The 17,165-nt window shown below is 38.0% G+C and overlaps 2 protein-coding genes across 3 annotated transcripts in view; one reads left to right on the forward strand and one right to left on the reverse strand.

Moving 5' to 3' along the window:
* Positions 1-1,172: 1,172 nt before the first annotated feature.
* LOC128986235 (D-aminoacyl-tRNA deacylase 1-like) lies at positions 1,173-13,363 on the forward strand. Of its 2 annotated transcripts, XM_054406473.1 has the most exons (4): positions 1,173-1,397; positions 11,153-11,243; positions 12,235-12,467; positions 13,170-13,363. In XM_054406473.1, the coding sequence occupies exons 1-4, from the start codon at positions 1,355-1,357 to the stop codon at positions 13,274-13,276; spliced, it is 474 nt and encodes a 157-aa protein (XP_054262448.1). In that variant the 5' UTR covers positions 1,173-1,354; the 3' UTR covers positions 13,277-13,363. The 2 variants fall into 2 exon arrangements, with proteins under 2 accessions (XP_054262448.1, XP_054262449.1); XM_054406474.1 differs by lacking the exons at positions 12,235-12,467; positions 13,170-13,363 and having other exon boundaries at positions 11,153-11,247.
* Positions 13,364-15,495: 2,132 nt separating this feature from the next.
* Positions 15,496-17,165, reverse strand: part of LOC128987349 (mucin-2-like) — a 56,736-nt gene continuing 55,066 nt past the window's right edge. Inside the window, exon 9 of the mRNA XM_054408150.1 lies at positions 15,496-16,366. Within this exon, the coding sequence (XP_054264125.1) occupies positions 16,134-16,366 (233 nt within the window). The 3' untranslated portion in view covers positions 15,496-16,133. The remainder of the gene's footprint in view (positions 16,367-17,165) is intronic.

Below are 17,165 nucleotides of genomic sequence, written 5' to 3' on the forward strand. Positions count from 1 at the left end.
CTCTGTGTAATTTAATTAGACACTCAGGTGTGTGTTGTAAGTTACGGGGGAGGCCGAGATTTGTTTTGAATGTCCTGTTTTTATTCTGAAACAACCTGGTCATCCTACTCTGGGCCTGACTTTTACAAACACAAATCAATGACTAGCCTATGCCTATATTAACTAAGCAAATCAGGTTAAGATTAGGTTTTTCTGGGTTTGGACTATCATGTGGTCCATAATACAAATTAAAAATAGCCATAACTTAAGCCTAATTATTAATACCTCAAAAGTTAATTAGGAATAATTACTTACCTTTAACTTTAAACTGTATGTAGGCCTATAAATAAATAGTAAACTTAAACTTAGTAACTTAGTTGAAGTGAAGGAGGAGAGTGATGAGGAAAGCACATAAACATAAACAAACGGCAGCCGACAGCCATACAATAACGAAAGTCGAAACGATACGATAGTGATAAACTTAGTACGAGTACGATATTCCACCTTCAACAGATCGCTCAATCGGAATCGATTACGTCAACAACTTTTTTTCTGACAGCTGACGTCATCGAATCCTCTTCTGTACCTCCCTTGAGTAAATCCCCTTTGGGGTAATGGGCACACGGAAGGGACTAAGGCTAAAGGTGTAGTGACGTCATATCTTTAGTGGCTAATGTCTTCTCTTGAGGCGACACGATTACCGTAACGAAACGATGTGATTTCAGCGGCGTTCGTGGCATAGTTGGTAACGTTTCGGATTAGTGTTCAGGAGGTCCCGGGTACGAATCCCGCTGGCAGCACTAACTATTTGTCAACAAATTTTTCATATCAGCAAGTTTGGTTGGTTAGGTTAGGTTATGACAGTTTAATTTTATAATACTAAATTTTAAAATTAATTTTATTTAATTATTAATTAGATTTTTATCTTATATAGTTTTTATATTATCAGCAAGTCTGGTTGGTTAGGTTATGTTATGACAGTTTAATTTAAACAAATAAAAATTTATTTTATAATTTGAAACAATATTTTATAATTAAAAAGTTAATTTTATAACTAAAAATTAAAAAAAAAAAATTATTTCAACTTATCAGTTCTAGCGGTGAACGCTGACACTACAAGATATGTTAGCCTTAGTCCCTCCCGTGTGTCCCACCGCCCTTTGGGGTGAGGACAACAATAAACAAAATCTTAACCTCTAATTCATGACAGAAAATAGAAAATGTAAACAACCATAAAACAATCATTTTATTTTAATTTAAGTTGACCATAAATAATTTGAAAATTGGTAATAGGCCCTATGCATCATAAACTAGCCTTAGTGATAATTTATGAGTTTCGAATCTAAAATTATCGTTAAAGTTAGTCTACTTCAAAATGAAAGTTGTTATTCAAAAAGTTACAAGTGCTAGTGTCTCAGGTAAAAATATAAGGGTACAGTTTCTTAACTGGGCTATGCTAATATCGATTGAAACTACCGAATTCAAAATATTGATTAATCGTTATTTTTAATCCGATTTTTTTACTATAATATCTATTATGAAATGAAAATTGGTGTGAACCTGGCAATAACTCCAGCCATAAGTAGTGCGCGCGGCCAAAAAAATTTATTGCTGGCCGTTTTGCGGCAAAATACGTCCGCGAGCAATATTACCGATGATGCCAACAGATAGAGGACACTTTAACGGACACGACAGTATCAATATCATGTACCTGGGGGATAAGTTAAGGGGGGTAAAACCAGCAATAAGTTGTGCGCGCGCCCGAAAAAATCTATTGCTGGCCGTATTGCGGAGAAATACGTCCGCGAGCAATATTACCGATGATGCCAACAGATAGAGGACACTTTAACGGACACGACAGTATCAACATCATGTACCTGGAGGATAAAAAAAGGGGGGTAAAACCAGCAATAAGTAGTGCGCGCTCCCGATCAAATCTATTGCCGGCCGTATTGCGGAAAAATACGTCCGCGAGCAATATTACCGATGATGCCAACAGATAGAGGACACTTTAACGGACACGACAGTATCAACATCATGTACCTGGGGGATAAGTTTAGGGGGGTATAACCAGCAATAAGTAGTGCGCGCGCCCGATAAAATCTATTGCCGGCCGTATTGCGGAAAAATACGTCCGCGAGCAATATTACCGATGATGCCAACAGATAGAGGACACTTTAACGGACACGACAGTATCAACATCATGTACCTGGGGGATAAGTTTAGGGGGGTATAACCAGCAATAAGTAGTGCGCGCGCCGGATAAAATCTATTGCAGGCCGTATTGCGGAAAAATACGTCCGCGAGCAATATTACCGATGATGCCAACAGATAGAGGACACTTTAACGGACACGACAGTATCAACATCATGTACCTGGGGGATAAGTTTAGGGGGGTATAACCAGCAATAAGTAGTGCGCGCGCCGGATAAAATCTATTGCAGGCCGTATTGCGGAGAAATACGTCCGCGAGCAATATTACCGATGATGCCAACACATAGAGGACACTTGAACGGACACAACAGTATCAACATCATGTACCTGGAGGATAAAATAAGGGGGGTATAACCAGCAATAAGTAGTGAGCGCACGCGATAAAATCTATTGCCGGCCGTATTGCGGAAAAATACGTCCGCGAGCAATATTACCGATGATGCCAACAGATAGAGGACACTTTAACGGACACGACAGTATCAACATCATGTACCTGGGGGATAAGTTTAGGGGGGTATAACCAGCAATAAGTAGTGCGCGCGCCCGATAAAATCTATTGCCGGCCGTATTGCGGAAAAATACGTCCGCGAGCAATATTACCGATGATGCCAACAGATAGAGGACACTTTAACGGACACGACAGTATCAACATCATGTACCTGGGGGATAAGTTTAGGGGGGTATAACCAGCAATAAGTAGTGCGCGCGCCGGATAAAATCTATTGCAGGCCGTATTGCGGAAAAATACGTCCGCGAGCAATATTACCGATGATGCCAACAGATAGAGGACACTTTAACGGACACGACAGTATCAACATCATGTACCTGGGGGATAAGTTTAGGGGGGTATAACCAGCAATAAGTTGTGCGCGCGCCCGATGAAATCTATTGCTGGCCGTATTGCGCAGAAATACGTCCGCGAGCAATATTACCTAGTTCAGATGTTGTACAAGAAGGAAATCTATATTTACACTGGAGGCAGTAGTTAGCCATGTCATTTGAGTGTGCTAACAACATTGTAAAACAGTACGTTCTATAGGATTGTGGATCAAAAAATGGATCAACTGTGTTACCTTTCATTAGTTGTTCAATAAAGTACATAACAAAGATACCACAGTTGTGATTGTCTGTTTGTGTAGGATGAAAAACTGATGCTATATTCCATGACTTTGCTAACTCATTCGATGTCGTACAAGTCAAATGTGACCAGAACTCTAGAAAGTTATGGTATAATCTGTGTCTAGTCGAAGTTTGCACATTGTTAAGCGGATCCATATAGACAAATGTTCTTTCTACCACGTTTGCATAGACGAGTACCCAGTGACAGTTATCTATGTTTACTGGAAAAAACAGTTTTTCAGTGTCCATGGTAACTATACTGTTTCGAAGAAGAAAATTATTTTTATCAATTTGTTCTCCATGCTGGATCGCAGATGTCCCAATGTTGTCATGATAAATAGCACATTTGTTTCCTTTTATTATCTTTTTCCATTTGTTATCTTTTTGAAATACATAACCGATGGCAGATATTATATCCGTGTTGAGCCATCCATTGCTTCGAAGTAAGTTTATGTCATCTATGGAAACCTCAAAATGATCACCAGAGGGTGTTGGAATAGAGCACAACAGGTAATTACCTATGTCATTGTGTGGTACATAGTACTTTTCATCTTTTATTAGACAGTTGTTCATGACCTTACTTCTTATTATCCCAAAAATCCTTTCGGGCTCCGCCCCAGTGGCTCTGGAGTTTCCCATGTTAACCTTATGAGAAATGAAATTATTGAATCTTAACAGCTGTTTCAATTAAACAAGTTGGTTCTGTTCTGTGATGTTCAATAGCATTAAAGTTACAAGGATTACCAACAGGGTGCAGCACTAGCACTATTATTTCTTTTACGTTTATGACAACAGCAAAAGGTGAGTGAGCGTAGCGAACGAACTTCAACCTGGAGGCGAGTGAGCGTAGTGAACGAGCTAACCTGAAGGCAAGTGAGCGTAGCGAACGAGCTAACCTGAAGGAAAGTGAGCGCAGCGAACGAGCTCCAACCTAAAGGTGAGTGAGCGTAGCGAACGAACTTCAAAAAGAACCGAAATTTCTTAAACCATGTCCTCACTCACAACTGCTATAAGCATTTGATACTTATATGCCAACCCCGTACGAAGGACGGGTACTCTGCTAGTCTATGTATAAAGTCAAAAGTACCCATGAACTTTTGAGAAAACTACAAGTCACACCCCCATAAACCATATACTTAAAATGTTCGTCATGACGAGAAACCTTGCGCAAAATTATTCATTATTTCATAAACTGCCCTATAAGGTCGTAATTGCTTTCCAAAGGGAACTTTCCATTTACCTAATGTTAAAAATACCTCAGCTGTTATTATTTGTTTGCATTACCATTACTGTATTCTGTTTTGTTTATTTCATCTTAACTTATAACCAATCAATAGTTTTATTAATACTATTGTAGTAACAGGGGTGGAGCCCGTGGGTAACAGATAGTTACTGTAGCAGCAATTCAGCTGTGAGATATTTGATTTATGGGAGTAAAAGAAAATAGTTGATTTATTAGAGTGATTGTAATTTTTTGCTGGCTTCTTTACTAACTAACACGCTTTCATTTGTTTGTATTTCAGAACTGTACTAACAATTGCTATACCATTGCTGCACTAACCATTAATCATTGTCTGTTATACTAGAACCAGTGCACAGTAGCTATGTTCTATGTAGTCGCTTAGCCGCTACTTATTGCAATACTTATTGCTGGTTATACCCCCCTTTACTTATCCCTAAGGTACATGATATTGATACTGTCGTGTCCGTTAAAGTGTCCTCTATCTGTTGACATCATCGGTAATATTGCTCGCGGACGTATTTTTCCGCAATACGGCCGGCAATAGATTTTATCGGGAGCGCGCACTACTTATTGCTGGTTTTACCCCCCTTTTTTATCCTCCAGGTACATGATGTTGATACTGTCGTGTCCGTTAAAGTGTCCTCTATCTGTTGGCATCATCGGTAATATTGCTCGCGGACGTATTTCTCCGCAATACGGCCAGCAATAGATTTTTTCGGGCGCGCGCACAACTTATTGCTGGTTATACCCCCCTAAACTTATCCCCCAGGTACATGATGTTGATACTATCGTGTCCGTTAAAGTGTCCTCTATCTGTTGGCATCATCGGTAATATTGCTCGCGGACGTATTTTTCCGCAATACGGCCGGCAATAGATTTTATCGGGCGCGCGCATACTTATTGCTGGTTTTACCCCCCTTATTTTATCCTCCAGGTACATGATGTTGATACTGTCGTGTCCGTTAAAGTGTCCTCTATCTGTTGGCATCATCGGTAATATTGCTCGCGGACGTATTTTTCCGCAATACGGCCGGCAATAGATTTTATCGGGAGCGCGCACTACTTATTGCTGGTTTTACCCCCCTTTTTTATCCCCCTGTACATGATGTTGATACTGTCGTGTCCGTTAAAGTGTCCTCTATCTGTTGGCATCATCGGTAATATTGCTCGCGGACGTATTTCTCCGCAATACGGCCAGCAATAGATTTTTTCGGGCGCGCGCACAACTTATTGCTGGTTATACCCCCCTAAACTTATCCCCCAGGTACATGATGTTGATACTGTCGCGTCCGTTAAAGTGTCCTCTATCTGTTGGCATCATCGGTAATATTGCTCGCGGACGTATTTTTCCGCAATACGGCCGGCAATAGATTTTATCGGGCGCGCGCATACTTATTGCTGGTTTTACCCCCCTTATTTTATCCTCCAGGTACATGATGTTGATACTGTCGTGTCCGTTAAAGTGTCCTCTATCTGTTGGCATCATCGGTAATATTGCTCGCGGACGTATTTTTCCGCAATACGGCCGGCAATAGATTTTATCGGGAGCGCGCACTACTTATTGCTGGTTTTACCCCCCTTTTTTATCCTCCAGGTACATGATGTTGATACTGTCGTGTCCGTTAAAGTGTCCTCTATCTGTTGGCATCATCGGTAATATTGCTCGCGGACGTATTTCTCCGCAATACGGCCAGCAATAGATTTTTTCGGGCGCGCGCACAACTTATTGCTGGTTATACCCCCCTAAACTTATCCCCCAGGTACATGATGTTGATACTGTCGTGTCCGTTAAAGTGTCCTCTATCTGTTGGCATCATCGGTAATATTGCTCGCGGACGTATTTTTCCGCAATACGGCCGGCAATAGATTTTATCGGGAGCGCGCACTACTTATTGCTGGTTTTACCCCCCTTTTTTATCCTCCAGGTACATGATGTTGATACTGTCGTGTCCGTTAAAGTGTCCTCTATCTGTTGGCATCATCGGTAATATTGCTCGCGGACGTATTTCTCCGCAATACGGCCTGCAATAGATTTTATCCGGCGCGCGCACTACTTATTGCTGGTTATACCCCCCTAAACTTATCCCCCAGGTACATGATGTTGATACTGTCGTGTCCGTTAAAGTGTCCTCTATCTGTTGGCATCATCGGTAATATTGCTCGCGGACGTATTTCTCCGCAATACGGCCAGCAATAGATTTTTTCGGGCGCGCGCACAACTTATTGCTGGTTATACCCCCCTAAACTTATCCCCCAGGTACATGATGTTGATACTGTCGTGTCCGTTAAAGTGTCCTCTATCTGTTGGCATCATCGGTAATATTGCTCGCGGACGTATTTCTCCGCAATACGGCCAGCAATAGATTTTTTCGGGCGCGCGCACAACTTATTGCTGGTTATACCCCCCTAAACTTATCCCCCAGGTACATGATGTTGATACTGTCGTGTCCGTTAAAGTGTCCTCTATCTGTTGGCATCATCGGTAATATTGCTCGCGGACGTATTTTTCCGCAATACGGCCGGCAATAGATTTTATCGGGAGCGCGCACTACTTATTGCTGGTTTTACCCCCCTTTTTTTATCCTCCAGGTACATGATGTTGATACTGTCGTGTCCGTTAAAGTGTCCTCTATCTGTTGGCATCATCGGTAATATTGCTCGCGGACGTATTTCTCCGCAATACGGCCAGCAATAGATTTTTTCGGGCGCGCGCACAACTTATTGCTGGTTTTACCCCCCTTAACTTATCCCCCAGGTACATGATATTGATACTGTCGTGTCCGTTAAAGTGTCCTCTATCTGTTGGCATCATCGGTAATATTGCTCGCGGACGTATTTTGCCGCAAAACGGCCAGCAATAAATTTTTTTGGCCGCGCGCACTACTTATGGCTGGAGTTATTGCCAGGTTCACACAAGTGAAATGAAACTGATGTGACATAACCTAACTAGGCCTAACCAAACTTGCTGTTAATGAAAGAATCGAATGAAGGTGTACTTAATCAAATTGTAATTTTCAATCGATACTAGCGTAGCCCAGTTAAGAAACTGTACTCAGTTCTGGAAACTGAACAATAACCAGTTTGGGTATACTATAATTAGGCCTATATCTAATATAAGTCCTGCACCTTCATGCAAATTTTTCACCATCAGCAAGTTTGGTTAAGTACACCTTCATTCGATTCTTTCATTAACAGCAAGCTTGAGCGTTGGCGTAATTATCCTGGACAATCACTTGGCAAAAAACTGCTCTCAGAACCTAGCACCCCCTTCACTCGCTGGCTGCTAAAGCTGGGGAGAGGGCAGGTCAAGCAGGTACTTGCTCTTATCACTGGACACGGCCATTTCAGGAAACATCTCCACACTCTAGGAATTGACAATGACAAGCAGGAGTGTCGACTTTGTAACCAGTCCGATGAGACTGCAAAACACATCATTCTGGACTGCGATGGACTACGGGCTAGGAGAAGGGCTCTGTTTGGTCTAAAGCAGCCAGGTGATGAACCAGACGCTAACATTGGGCAAAAGCTCCTGCACCTAGTTAGGGACACAGGTATAGGCTTACCCAGTTAGTGGCAAGTGGGATGCACAATAAGCTTCGGTTGACGTGCTTGGACCTTGAGTCCACCCTCACACAATCAATCAATCAACAGCAAGTTTGGTTAGGCCTAGTTAGGTTATGTCACATCAGTTTCATTTCATAATAGATATAGTAAAAAAATCGGATTAAGGTTTACTAATCGAATCATATTTTCAATCCATATACCTGATACAAGCTTAGCCCAGTTAAGAAACTGTACCCCCAGAGCTCACCTAATTAGGGTTTACTGTGTATGTTAGAAACCCCAGTAGAATTACTTAGCACTTAGGAAAGGCATGGAATAAAATTGTAAAACTTAGGGAAAAGGTATTTTCATCAAACTCCCTACCAGCTTAAAAATGCCCATAAGGGAAATTGTGTGTTTGCCTAAGTTACCTCTTCTTAGGCTGATGTGGTTCTGTTTAACTTAAGTTAGATCTTAAAGACCAACCATTTTTCACTTCTCAAAAACCTCCAGGGATTTCACTATTTTCCAATTAAAAGCCTAGTGCCAAGAAATAGTAAGCCACTTTTTAATGTTTGGACCAGAACATAAGTTTTATATGTATTCTAGCAGAGAACTCGTCCTTCGTACGGGGTTGGTATCAAGTATAAAATGCTTATTGCAGTTATACTCAAGTTTTAAATACCACTTCTCTCCTAAACAATAGAGAAAAATAAATTATAAAAAATCCGCAAAATATCACAAATCATTCATGAAATTTAAAACATTTTTTTAACCCTTAGAGTGCCAGGCGAGAAATAAAAGTAACGCTCAAAAAATGCCGATGATTTTTCCCGAAGGTCGCGCTAAAAATGCCGAGCGCGATCTGGCGATTTTTAGGTTAAAATTTCGTAAAAATCGAATTTTCGATATTTTGACCAACGAAAATCGATGTATCGCATCTAGTAACTTTCGACTCAATGTTAATATATGGGTTAAAAGAATCCGAGTATCCATTCGGTTGTTATGACAACTGTTCGATCATTACGAAACGTCCGGTCAGCCGGACGTTGGCACTTTAGGCTCGTTCTAAAAACGTCCGGTCGGCCGGACGTCGGCACTTTTGGCTCGTTTTAAAAACGTCCGGTTCCCCGGACGTTGGAACTCAAAGGGTTAAACATAACTGTAAACAATCTTATTAAATTGTCAATTATCAAAGTCAAAAATAAGAGAATAGTCAATTTCAGTACATTTCAACAACTACTATTTATTTACTCATTTTTTCAATATTAAAAACATGTGATAATTTATCTTCACAAATAAACCATACAACAGAAATCTAAGGATTAATCAATGGTCATACATATGTATGAAACTAGTCATTAACAAATCTTACTTTGACAGTTCCCATTGCGTATCACATTTTCTTTTTGCTGCTTTGTTCAAATTAGCTGTTTTCATAAATGCAAAAAAAAATAATAGTGCTGCACCCTGTTGATAAATCTTATAACTTTTTAATGCTTTTGCATATCATAGAACCAACTGTTTTAGTTGAAACAGCTGACTAAATTCTTTAATTCCCATTAAATATGAATACTCATAAGGTTAACATGGGAGCTACAGAGCCACTGGGGCGGAGCACGAAAGTATTTTTGAGATAAGAATATGTCTATATGTTACTCGGGAATGTGAGCTATCATCATGCCAAATTTCAGCCCAATCCGTCCAGTAGTTAAAGCGTGATTGAGCTTCAAACAAACAAACTTTTACATTTATAATATTAGCAAGATAAGATTATCAATTATCAATTATCAATTATTTAAGATGGGGACGCCACTATGTGCGTATTTTAACCCAAATATGAATGAAGGATGAGTGTAGGATGAGTGGCACGATCTTGTAGTCTTGTTAGTGACTAAGGCCGACATGTTCCTTAGACACAGCTGTTAATTAATAGCCCATACAGCTAATGGCAACTAAGGGACCTACAGTTTATTGTGGAATCCGAACCACATTTTTTCCTCGTAATTAACGAATTGGTCTAATTATTAGGATAGTACTGCGGATAGTCATAGTACTCACTAGTGCGGACGTTAATCCACACCAGGTAGCATCGCATCCACTTGGTTATGATTATGTAGATATAAACACTTGACAAAAAACAGGTGTAAGACTATTTATGTAATTTCAGGAAAATCTCATCTCATTTTCTAAGATGCTTATAGCAGAGATCGCCACTTTGAGTTCTAGCTCGCCGCAAACAAATAGCCATAAAAGTCTTCTATCAGTGTTTGACGATTCTTTTTTATCTCCTTGAACTTTGGTCCTTTCCTTTTATATGATTTTATTTGTAGCCTACAGTAGACTTCCTCTTATCCGGACTCCTCGGGACCGAGGCCAGTCCGGATAACGGGTTTTCCGGTTAAACCGACGTCCCCAAAAACTCATTAAAACGGACTGTTTACTGTGATATTCGACTTAAATTTAGGAGAGCATTGTATTTAGACACGTGATCACTGGTCTCAAATCTTTCCCACGAGAACAGTCGTTTCAGTACTGCCCACTTCCTGCCGATCTAGTCCGGTTAAACCAATGTGCTGATAAAAATTGTCCGGTTAAACAGATGTCATTTCCGCCGAGTGTAGTCCGGTTAAAAGGTATCCAGATAAGAGAGAGTCTACTGTATTGCACTTTTGGGATTGTAACTTTAACTTAAACTTAGTTAATTTTCTCTCAGACTTAGTCTGTGTTATTGGAGGTATTGCCTAATGATTAGTATGTTAGGCCTATACACAGTGTGTTGTTAGTCAGATTTACTTACAGTTGGAGAGTTTTTGTAGAGGAGCCTAAGATTTTCTAGGTTTTATAGTGTTTATCCATTTTTCTTTTCTAGGATTTGCCTCTACGAAGGGAATTTTCATTTTAAGTTTGGTAGCCTATCTTCCATTTGAACCATTGTATAGTTTTAGCAAATAGTTAAATCAACTCAGGCTCTTTTTTAATGTAGATAAGTTACCAAATCAAATGTAAGGTATTCTATACAAATCAAATTAATAGATTTTTTATTTGGTTTAGTTGGTGAAGAAGTGATTTCTTCCATTGGAAGAGGCCTCTGTGTTCTGGTCGGAATTTCAAAAGAAGATACTGAAAAAGAAATTGATTATCTGTAAGTAGTTCTAAAGGTACTGTTAATTAGTTTAAAGTCTAATGATCAACAAATGACAGTTCGGATGGACTTTCAATCATTATATACCTTTGTAAATATTGCCATAAAAAGTAACAAGATCTAAATGAGTCTTTGACTAGTCTGTTTTATGAGAAAGCATTTTCAGACCAAATTACGTTGTAGCCAAGAGGGACTGCAATTTGGCAAACAGCAGTAAAAAGACCAGGTAACAATGAAAGCATTGAGCTTGTGATTTTTGTTATTGCAAGTAACAAAATCTCTGAATATACAGTAAAATTTCTGCAAGTTAAAAACTTGTCTTCATACTGTGAGTTTGATGACTCAACAAACTATCACATTTTTTTATTTTAGTGATCCCTTTATAGCCAATACTGTATCTTCATGGTAAGGGTTAGGTCTGGGACAACTGTATTTTGTTATGGATGTCACAAATGCCAAAAATTCAGTTTAGTGTACATTTTCAAATCTAGAATTGTTATTACCATTTAAAATGTTGAATACATACTAGCCTACAGGTGTCTTCAATTGACAAAATAACTACCTAATCTAAATAACGTAATCATTCTTCCCTCTAGGTAAAATGTTAGTATTACCGGTAAGTAATTTGTAAAAAAAAGTTCAAACAAGTCTTTGATTCAGCCTTAGGTAACCTTGGGAGAGGGTTTCCATCAGGGCTTATCCAAACCAACTTTCTCCACTTTTAGGAAAAAAAATTACCTGTAGCCTATATTTATTCACACATCAAATTAACTTGGAATGTTAGGGTAAATAAACTAAGTAAACCTACTATACCAGTACATTAAATTTCCATCCTTTGCTTACTGATTATAAAATGTTAAAAGCCTTTTAGAAACTCTGTTATAATAGTATCTACTGCATCCATAGGAAGTGTAAATTAATATAACTCTCATGTTTCCTGTGACAGAGGTATTTGAATGAACTGTAATACACAAAATTGCTTAATGTTTAGTGTAAGGAAGGTGTTAAACATTCGCCTGTTTGGAGATGATGAGCGCAAGTGGGCCTCCAATGTGGTCGACCAAGGGCTGGAAGTTCTCTGTCTCAGCCAAATCACGTTGTACACCTCCTTGAAGGGCAACAAGATGGACTTTCATAATGCCATGTCTCCATCTCACTCTCAGCCTCTCTACCAACAGTTCCTTGACAAGATGCGTCAGCAGTACCTTCCAGACAAAGTCAAAGGTAAACTTGCGAAAAAAAACCATAATAATGGTTTGATGTGAATTCCAGGGGGGGGGGTTTGTATTTAATATACAGTCTAAGAATACTACCCCTATGAATTTAATTCATAGTGTTTAGAAGGAGTCGATAAAATCTAGGGGTCAATACCAATTTCAACTCATTAGGCTTATCATTTTGTATTGGGTTGAGATAGGGTCCTAGTTTTGGCCTTTAAAATGAGGTATCACTTGATGGGGCTTTATGTGACATTTTAATCAATAAATTCTGATTAATATTATTAAGCAAAATGCAAACAGTAAACACAACTAAGTAAATATAAACAAACATTTATTCACACAGTAAATTAGCTATTTAAAGTACATGAAGCAATAAAAGTGGTGGGGAAACCCAGAAAAATTCCCCCTTAAACCGCCTAAATTTTATTAACGGACTAACATTAATTTATTTGACATATATATGAATTTATAATATGTTAATTTAATTTTTATTCCATCATTTTTCCAAAGACATGGGTTTTGTTTGATTGATTAGATTTATTAATTGTACATACAATATTAGGTAATGAATTAGGTAATTTTTTAATAGGTTAGTTTTTTTTGTCAAATCTTTTTATGGCTAGGGGATTAGTTCTGTGTGGTGGTTGGATATGAAGGGTTCTACACGTGCACGGCAGTTAAAATTATTTCTGTTTTTTTTTTTTAGAGGGACGGTTTGGGGCGACATGTGTTGTAAGTATCAACAACGATGGACCAGTCACTGTGATTTTGGATTCTCCTCAGTCAAAGAAACAACCCATTGGTGATGATTAGTATAATGTTATTAACTTCTATGAAAGGCGCCATGGTTTATTTCTTTAACAATAAATAACCCTTTAAAAATCAACAAATTTAGTATTTTACTTTATAAACCATTATATTTTCTTTGTTTGAACAGTTCATTCATGTTCAGAAGCCATTTTATAGTTAGTATAGATCTGTTCAGTGCAACCATAAAAATGTATGAACTCTGCACATTTTCTGTGAAAAGGGAAATCGTAAAGTCTGTCAAAACAACCACATACAATGTTAAGTTAAAGTTTTATTACAAATTTAACAAGCCCTTTAGCCCAAGAAAATTAGACATACGCTACCCTAAAACTCGTCTAAAGCTGTAAAGTGTCTTAATACCTTTAGGGGGTCCTAAATAAGAGTCCTATGAGTTTGCGATGGATTATGACGTCTGCTAAAGTTTTGGGAGTCAAAAACTATGACAATTTTTTTCAGATTTGACTTATAACTCTTAAACAACGCATCCAACAGAAATTTCTGTTCAGTTGTTTCTTTAAGCACAGTAAATTATACGTCTACTGGTGTTAAATATGTTAAAATTGGCTGGGCCATTTAGCCTCAGAAGCTTTTCAAATTTGGGCTATTTCACCAACATGACTAAAAAGTTGATTCTTTGTTCAGTTTACGGCTTACAACTCCTAAACACAGCATGCTACTGAAAAATGTACCTGTATGTAGTTTGAAGAACATAACATTTTGCGTAGATGCTTTTCACTTGGCCAAATTGTTTATTCTGCTCTTTAAATGGATTACATAAAATTTATTAATTGTATTCAACTGTGGTTTATTCCATGGTGATCATCCAGAGATTTAACCAAGATGGATTAAAGAGAGCAACACCCTCTATGTAATTTTAAGTCTAATATTGTCTTATAGGGGTTCCAGAGGTTCTAGGTTTTGTCCCAACTTCCCTTTTATTTGAAAAATCCCTGGACACTCCAAAATGATGTTATGCGATTCCAACATATAATAAGACATTACAATAAAAAATATGTAATTCAATGTAACAAAAATGTATTAGTTTGATAAACGAAAGGTCATAATGAGACAGTGTTGTACATGGTCTTTGATTTCATTCGTATTTTGGGAGAAGGGGGTCGATCTTCACCGAACACATCATCTAACTTCTCATCACCTGAATGTTAAGAATGAAGATTCCTTTCTTGCTTTTCTTTGTCACAAAGGGTGACATCCGATAGACATGGAATTAAGACAACAATGCAAATTTAAGCAGACAGTAATACATTCTATCCCTGCATTTCAACAGAAGCAAGATAACGTACAACCTTTTTCTTTTTTACATGTGTTCGATAGTTAGTTGAGTTGAGTCTAAATCTGCACCTGTAAATGAGCTCTGAATGAGTATTGGCTATTGGCTAGCAGCCCCTTCTGTAAGAGTTAAGTCACCAAGTCAAAATTAGTTTTTTAAAGTGACCTCTGGAAGTGTTCAATCCTCACTTGACAGAGATTTGCTACTTATATACCCATGTACAAGGTTCTTATTAAGGTAATGCCTGCTTCTGCGACTTGGTCAGGAGATGTAACCCCGTTAGAAAACAGTGAGATCCACTTTGATCGGAGTGAACAGTAAAGGTTTTCTGCTCTCCCACGTTATTCTCTCGTCATCAATTAATGCCAGTGGATACAAAGCTATTTAACCATCCATAGTATGGTTCAAGCTGAGGCTTGGATTTAATGTGGAATTGAATGTGGCGGAACATGGTGTGCTGAGGGCAGATTCTTCTTTGATCTTTATTACTGTTGCCTTCACAGCTTGTTAAGTCACTATTTAGTTTTTTATGCACAGTTTTCATGGACAGTTTTTCAGTGCAATGGTTTTCATGCTAGCTGACCCCTATTCATGTGCTTTGTAGCAGTTGTTGCTATCATCTGCAATAACTCGTGAGCTAATGGACTTGAGGGAACTCGGCTAACGGCTCAGCCAATATTAACATATTTAACACCAGTCGGCGCATACAATTTTTGTAGTTTTTTGTTATACCAAAACTTAAGCAGACGTCAGAATCGGACACAGACTCACAGGACTCTTATTTAGGACTCCCTAAAGGTTATGTATGATGATGTTAATCACTTTCCAGCTTTAAACGATTGTTCGGGGAGCACAGCATATTTTTGATCCAATTTGCCTAGACTACTTTAGCTTGTTGATTTTTTTATCAATTGTAATAAGAAGAAAACAATGCCTTTTATATGTCTTTAATTACAAATCACACAATGTACAAAATAACTTAGTCTAATATCAATACAAAAATGTCGTTTAACTCGCAAATGTTTTGACACACTGTAGCGAGTGTCAGTCAGTTTACTTGACAAAACATCTGCAAGTGACAATACTCGTCAGCATCATCACAATTTCAATGAGAAGACATTTTCACAAATTCTTAGTTTAAAAACCCTTTTTCATATGGCACTAACACAATTTTAGTTGTGGTAAATTTATTTTAATTCTTCAGGCTCTTAAATGTTATAAATAAGATTCAATGTACAGTATATTCTTTTCAAGGAAAAAAACTATTATACAGACATTACTACAAAGTCAAGTTAGTTTATAAAGTAAGAACTCAAATAAATTAAATCACATTGTATTGAGATATTTAATCAAGAGTACCTTCAATTGAAATAGTTTATATTTGTTTACTGTCAAGAGCAATCACAACATCAAAACTCATGCAACAAAGTATGCTTTTTGATACAAATTCCAATGCCCTTAAAAAAGTGTTATTATTTTGGAATAGAAAGAAATGTGCTGTATGTATAATATATCTGATATCTTAAAATGTCTCAATTAAAATCACAATGAGCCAACAAAATAAAATATTCATGAAACTAATGGCTGAGGAGAAGTTTCCACTATTCTCTCTGTTGTTGTTCTTCTTCTCATCAGATGCCATGAGACCATCGCTAGGGACAGGACAGAGAGAGTGATTGCAAGTCCCATCATGACGATAGTAGTATTAGAGTGACTGGAGGCTAGCGGGGTATCTAGCAGCATCTGAGATACATCCCTCTTGCCGTAGTTCCTCCTTCGGGGCTTCAACGGTTCATACAAGACTGTAACATTGATTGTTTTACGTTACAGGAGTGCATAGAGTTATTAAGGGAAAATAAAAGAGATTCTTACAAAAAAGTAAACATTTCAAACAAAAAATTAGACAAAAATATAGCCATAAATGATGGAGTCTACTGACATTGGTGTACTAAAATATTTGGTAACCTATTATCTCACAGGAAGAACAATACCACAGACATATAACATTATTATATACAATTAATTGACATTATGGAACTTATGGAACACATTTTAAAAGAATAGGATGAAAGTTAAGGCATCTAAAAAGTTAAGCTGTTGTTTTTCGATAAATAAAAAAAAAAAAAACGGGGATGATAAAAAATCTTTAGCACAGGTATTAATATGGGGACCCTAACATTTTAGCACTCTTAAGAATTAGTAGATTGTATTTTCCAGAACAGATGCTTAGAAGAGAAGATCAGTGGTTAACAGTAGACGGAAATTGGTGTAGGCAGGTTGTTGGTATGCAAGCTGTGTAGTCAACAGCGGAGTAAGATGATAGCATTAAATTGGATAGGTATATTAAACTGTTGTGTCAAATAAATCAGTCTGGACAGAGAAGGACCTTGGCTGAGTAATTATGTAAGACTGTATAACTTGTGTTGTCAATGTAATATGTTACTGTTTCTAATCAGTAGCAATTTGTAAAAAAAACTATGACCTTGTGCAATATCAGAGATCAGTGAAAACACTCCTTCCTGTGATGTAGATACATTACAGCACTGGCTTCATTGAAAGCAGCGTTCTTTCCAGGTACCTCAGTATGTCCTTTTTTAATTA

The sequence above is a fragment of the Macrosteles quadrilineatus genome, unplaced genomic scaffold, assembly GCF_028750875.1.
Source record: "Macrosteles quadrilineatus isolate MER2022 unplaced genomic scaffold, UCM_ALF_1.0 Scaffold_2__2_contigs__length_208266976, whole genome shotgun sequence".
In the NCBI taxonomy this organism is placed as follows: domain Eukaryota; kingdom Metazoa; phylum Arthropoda; class Insecta; order Hemiptera; family Cicadellidae; genus Macrosteles; species Macrosteles quadrilineatus.

Excerpts from the sequence above, each read along its gene's own strand:
- LOC128986235 (XM_054406473.1), top strand. The coding sequence starts at position 1,355 with ATGAAAGTTGTTATTCAAAAAGTTACAAGTGCTAGTGTCTCAG. Across the intron at positions 1,398-11,152 it reads TACAAGTGCTAGTGTCTCAG|TTGGTGAAGAAGTGATTTCT; the intron begins GTAAAAATATAA and ends TATTTGGTTTAG. Across the intron at positions 11,244-12,234 it reads GAAAAAGAAATTGATTATCT|TGTAAGGAAGGTGTTAAACA; the intron begins GTAAGTAGTTCT and ends CTTAATGTTTAG.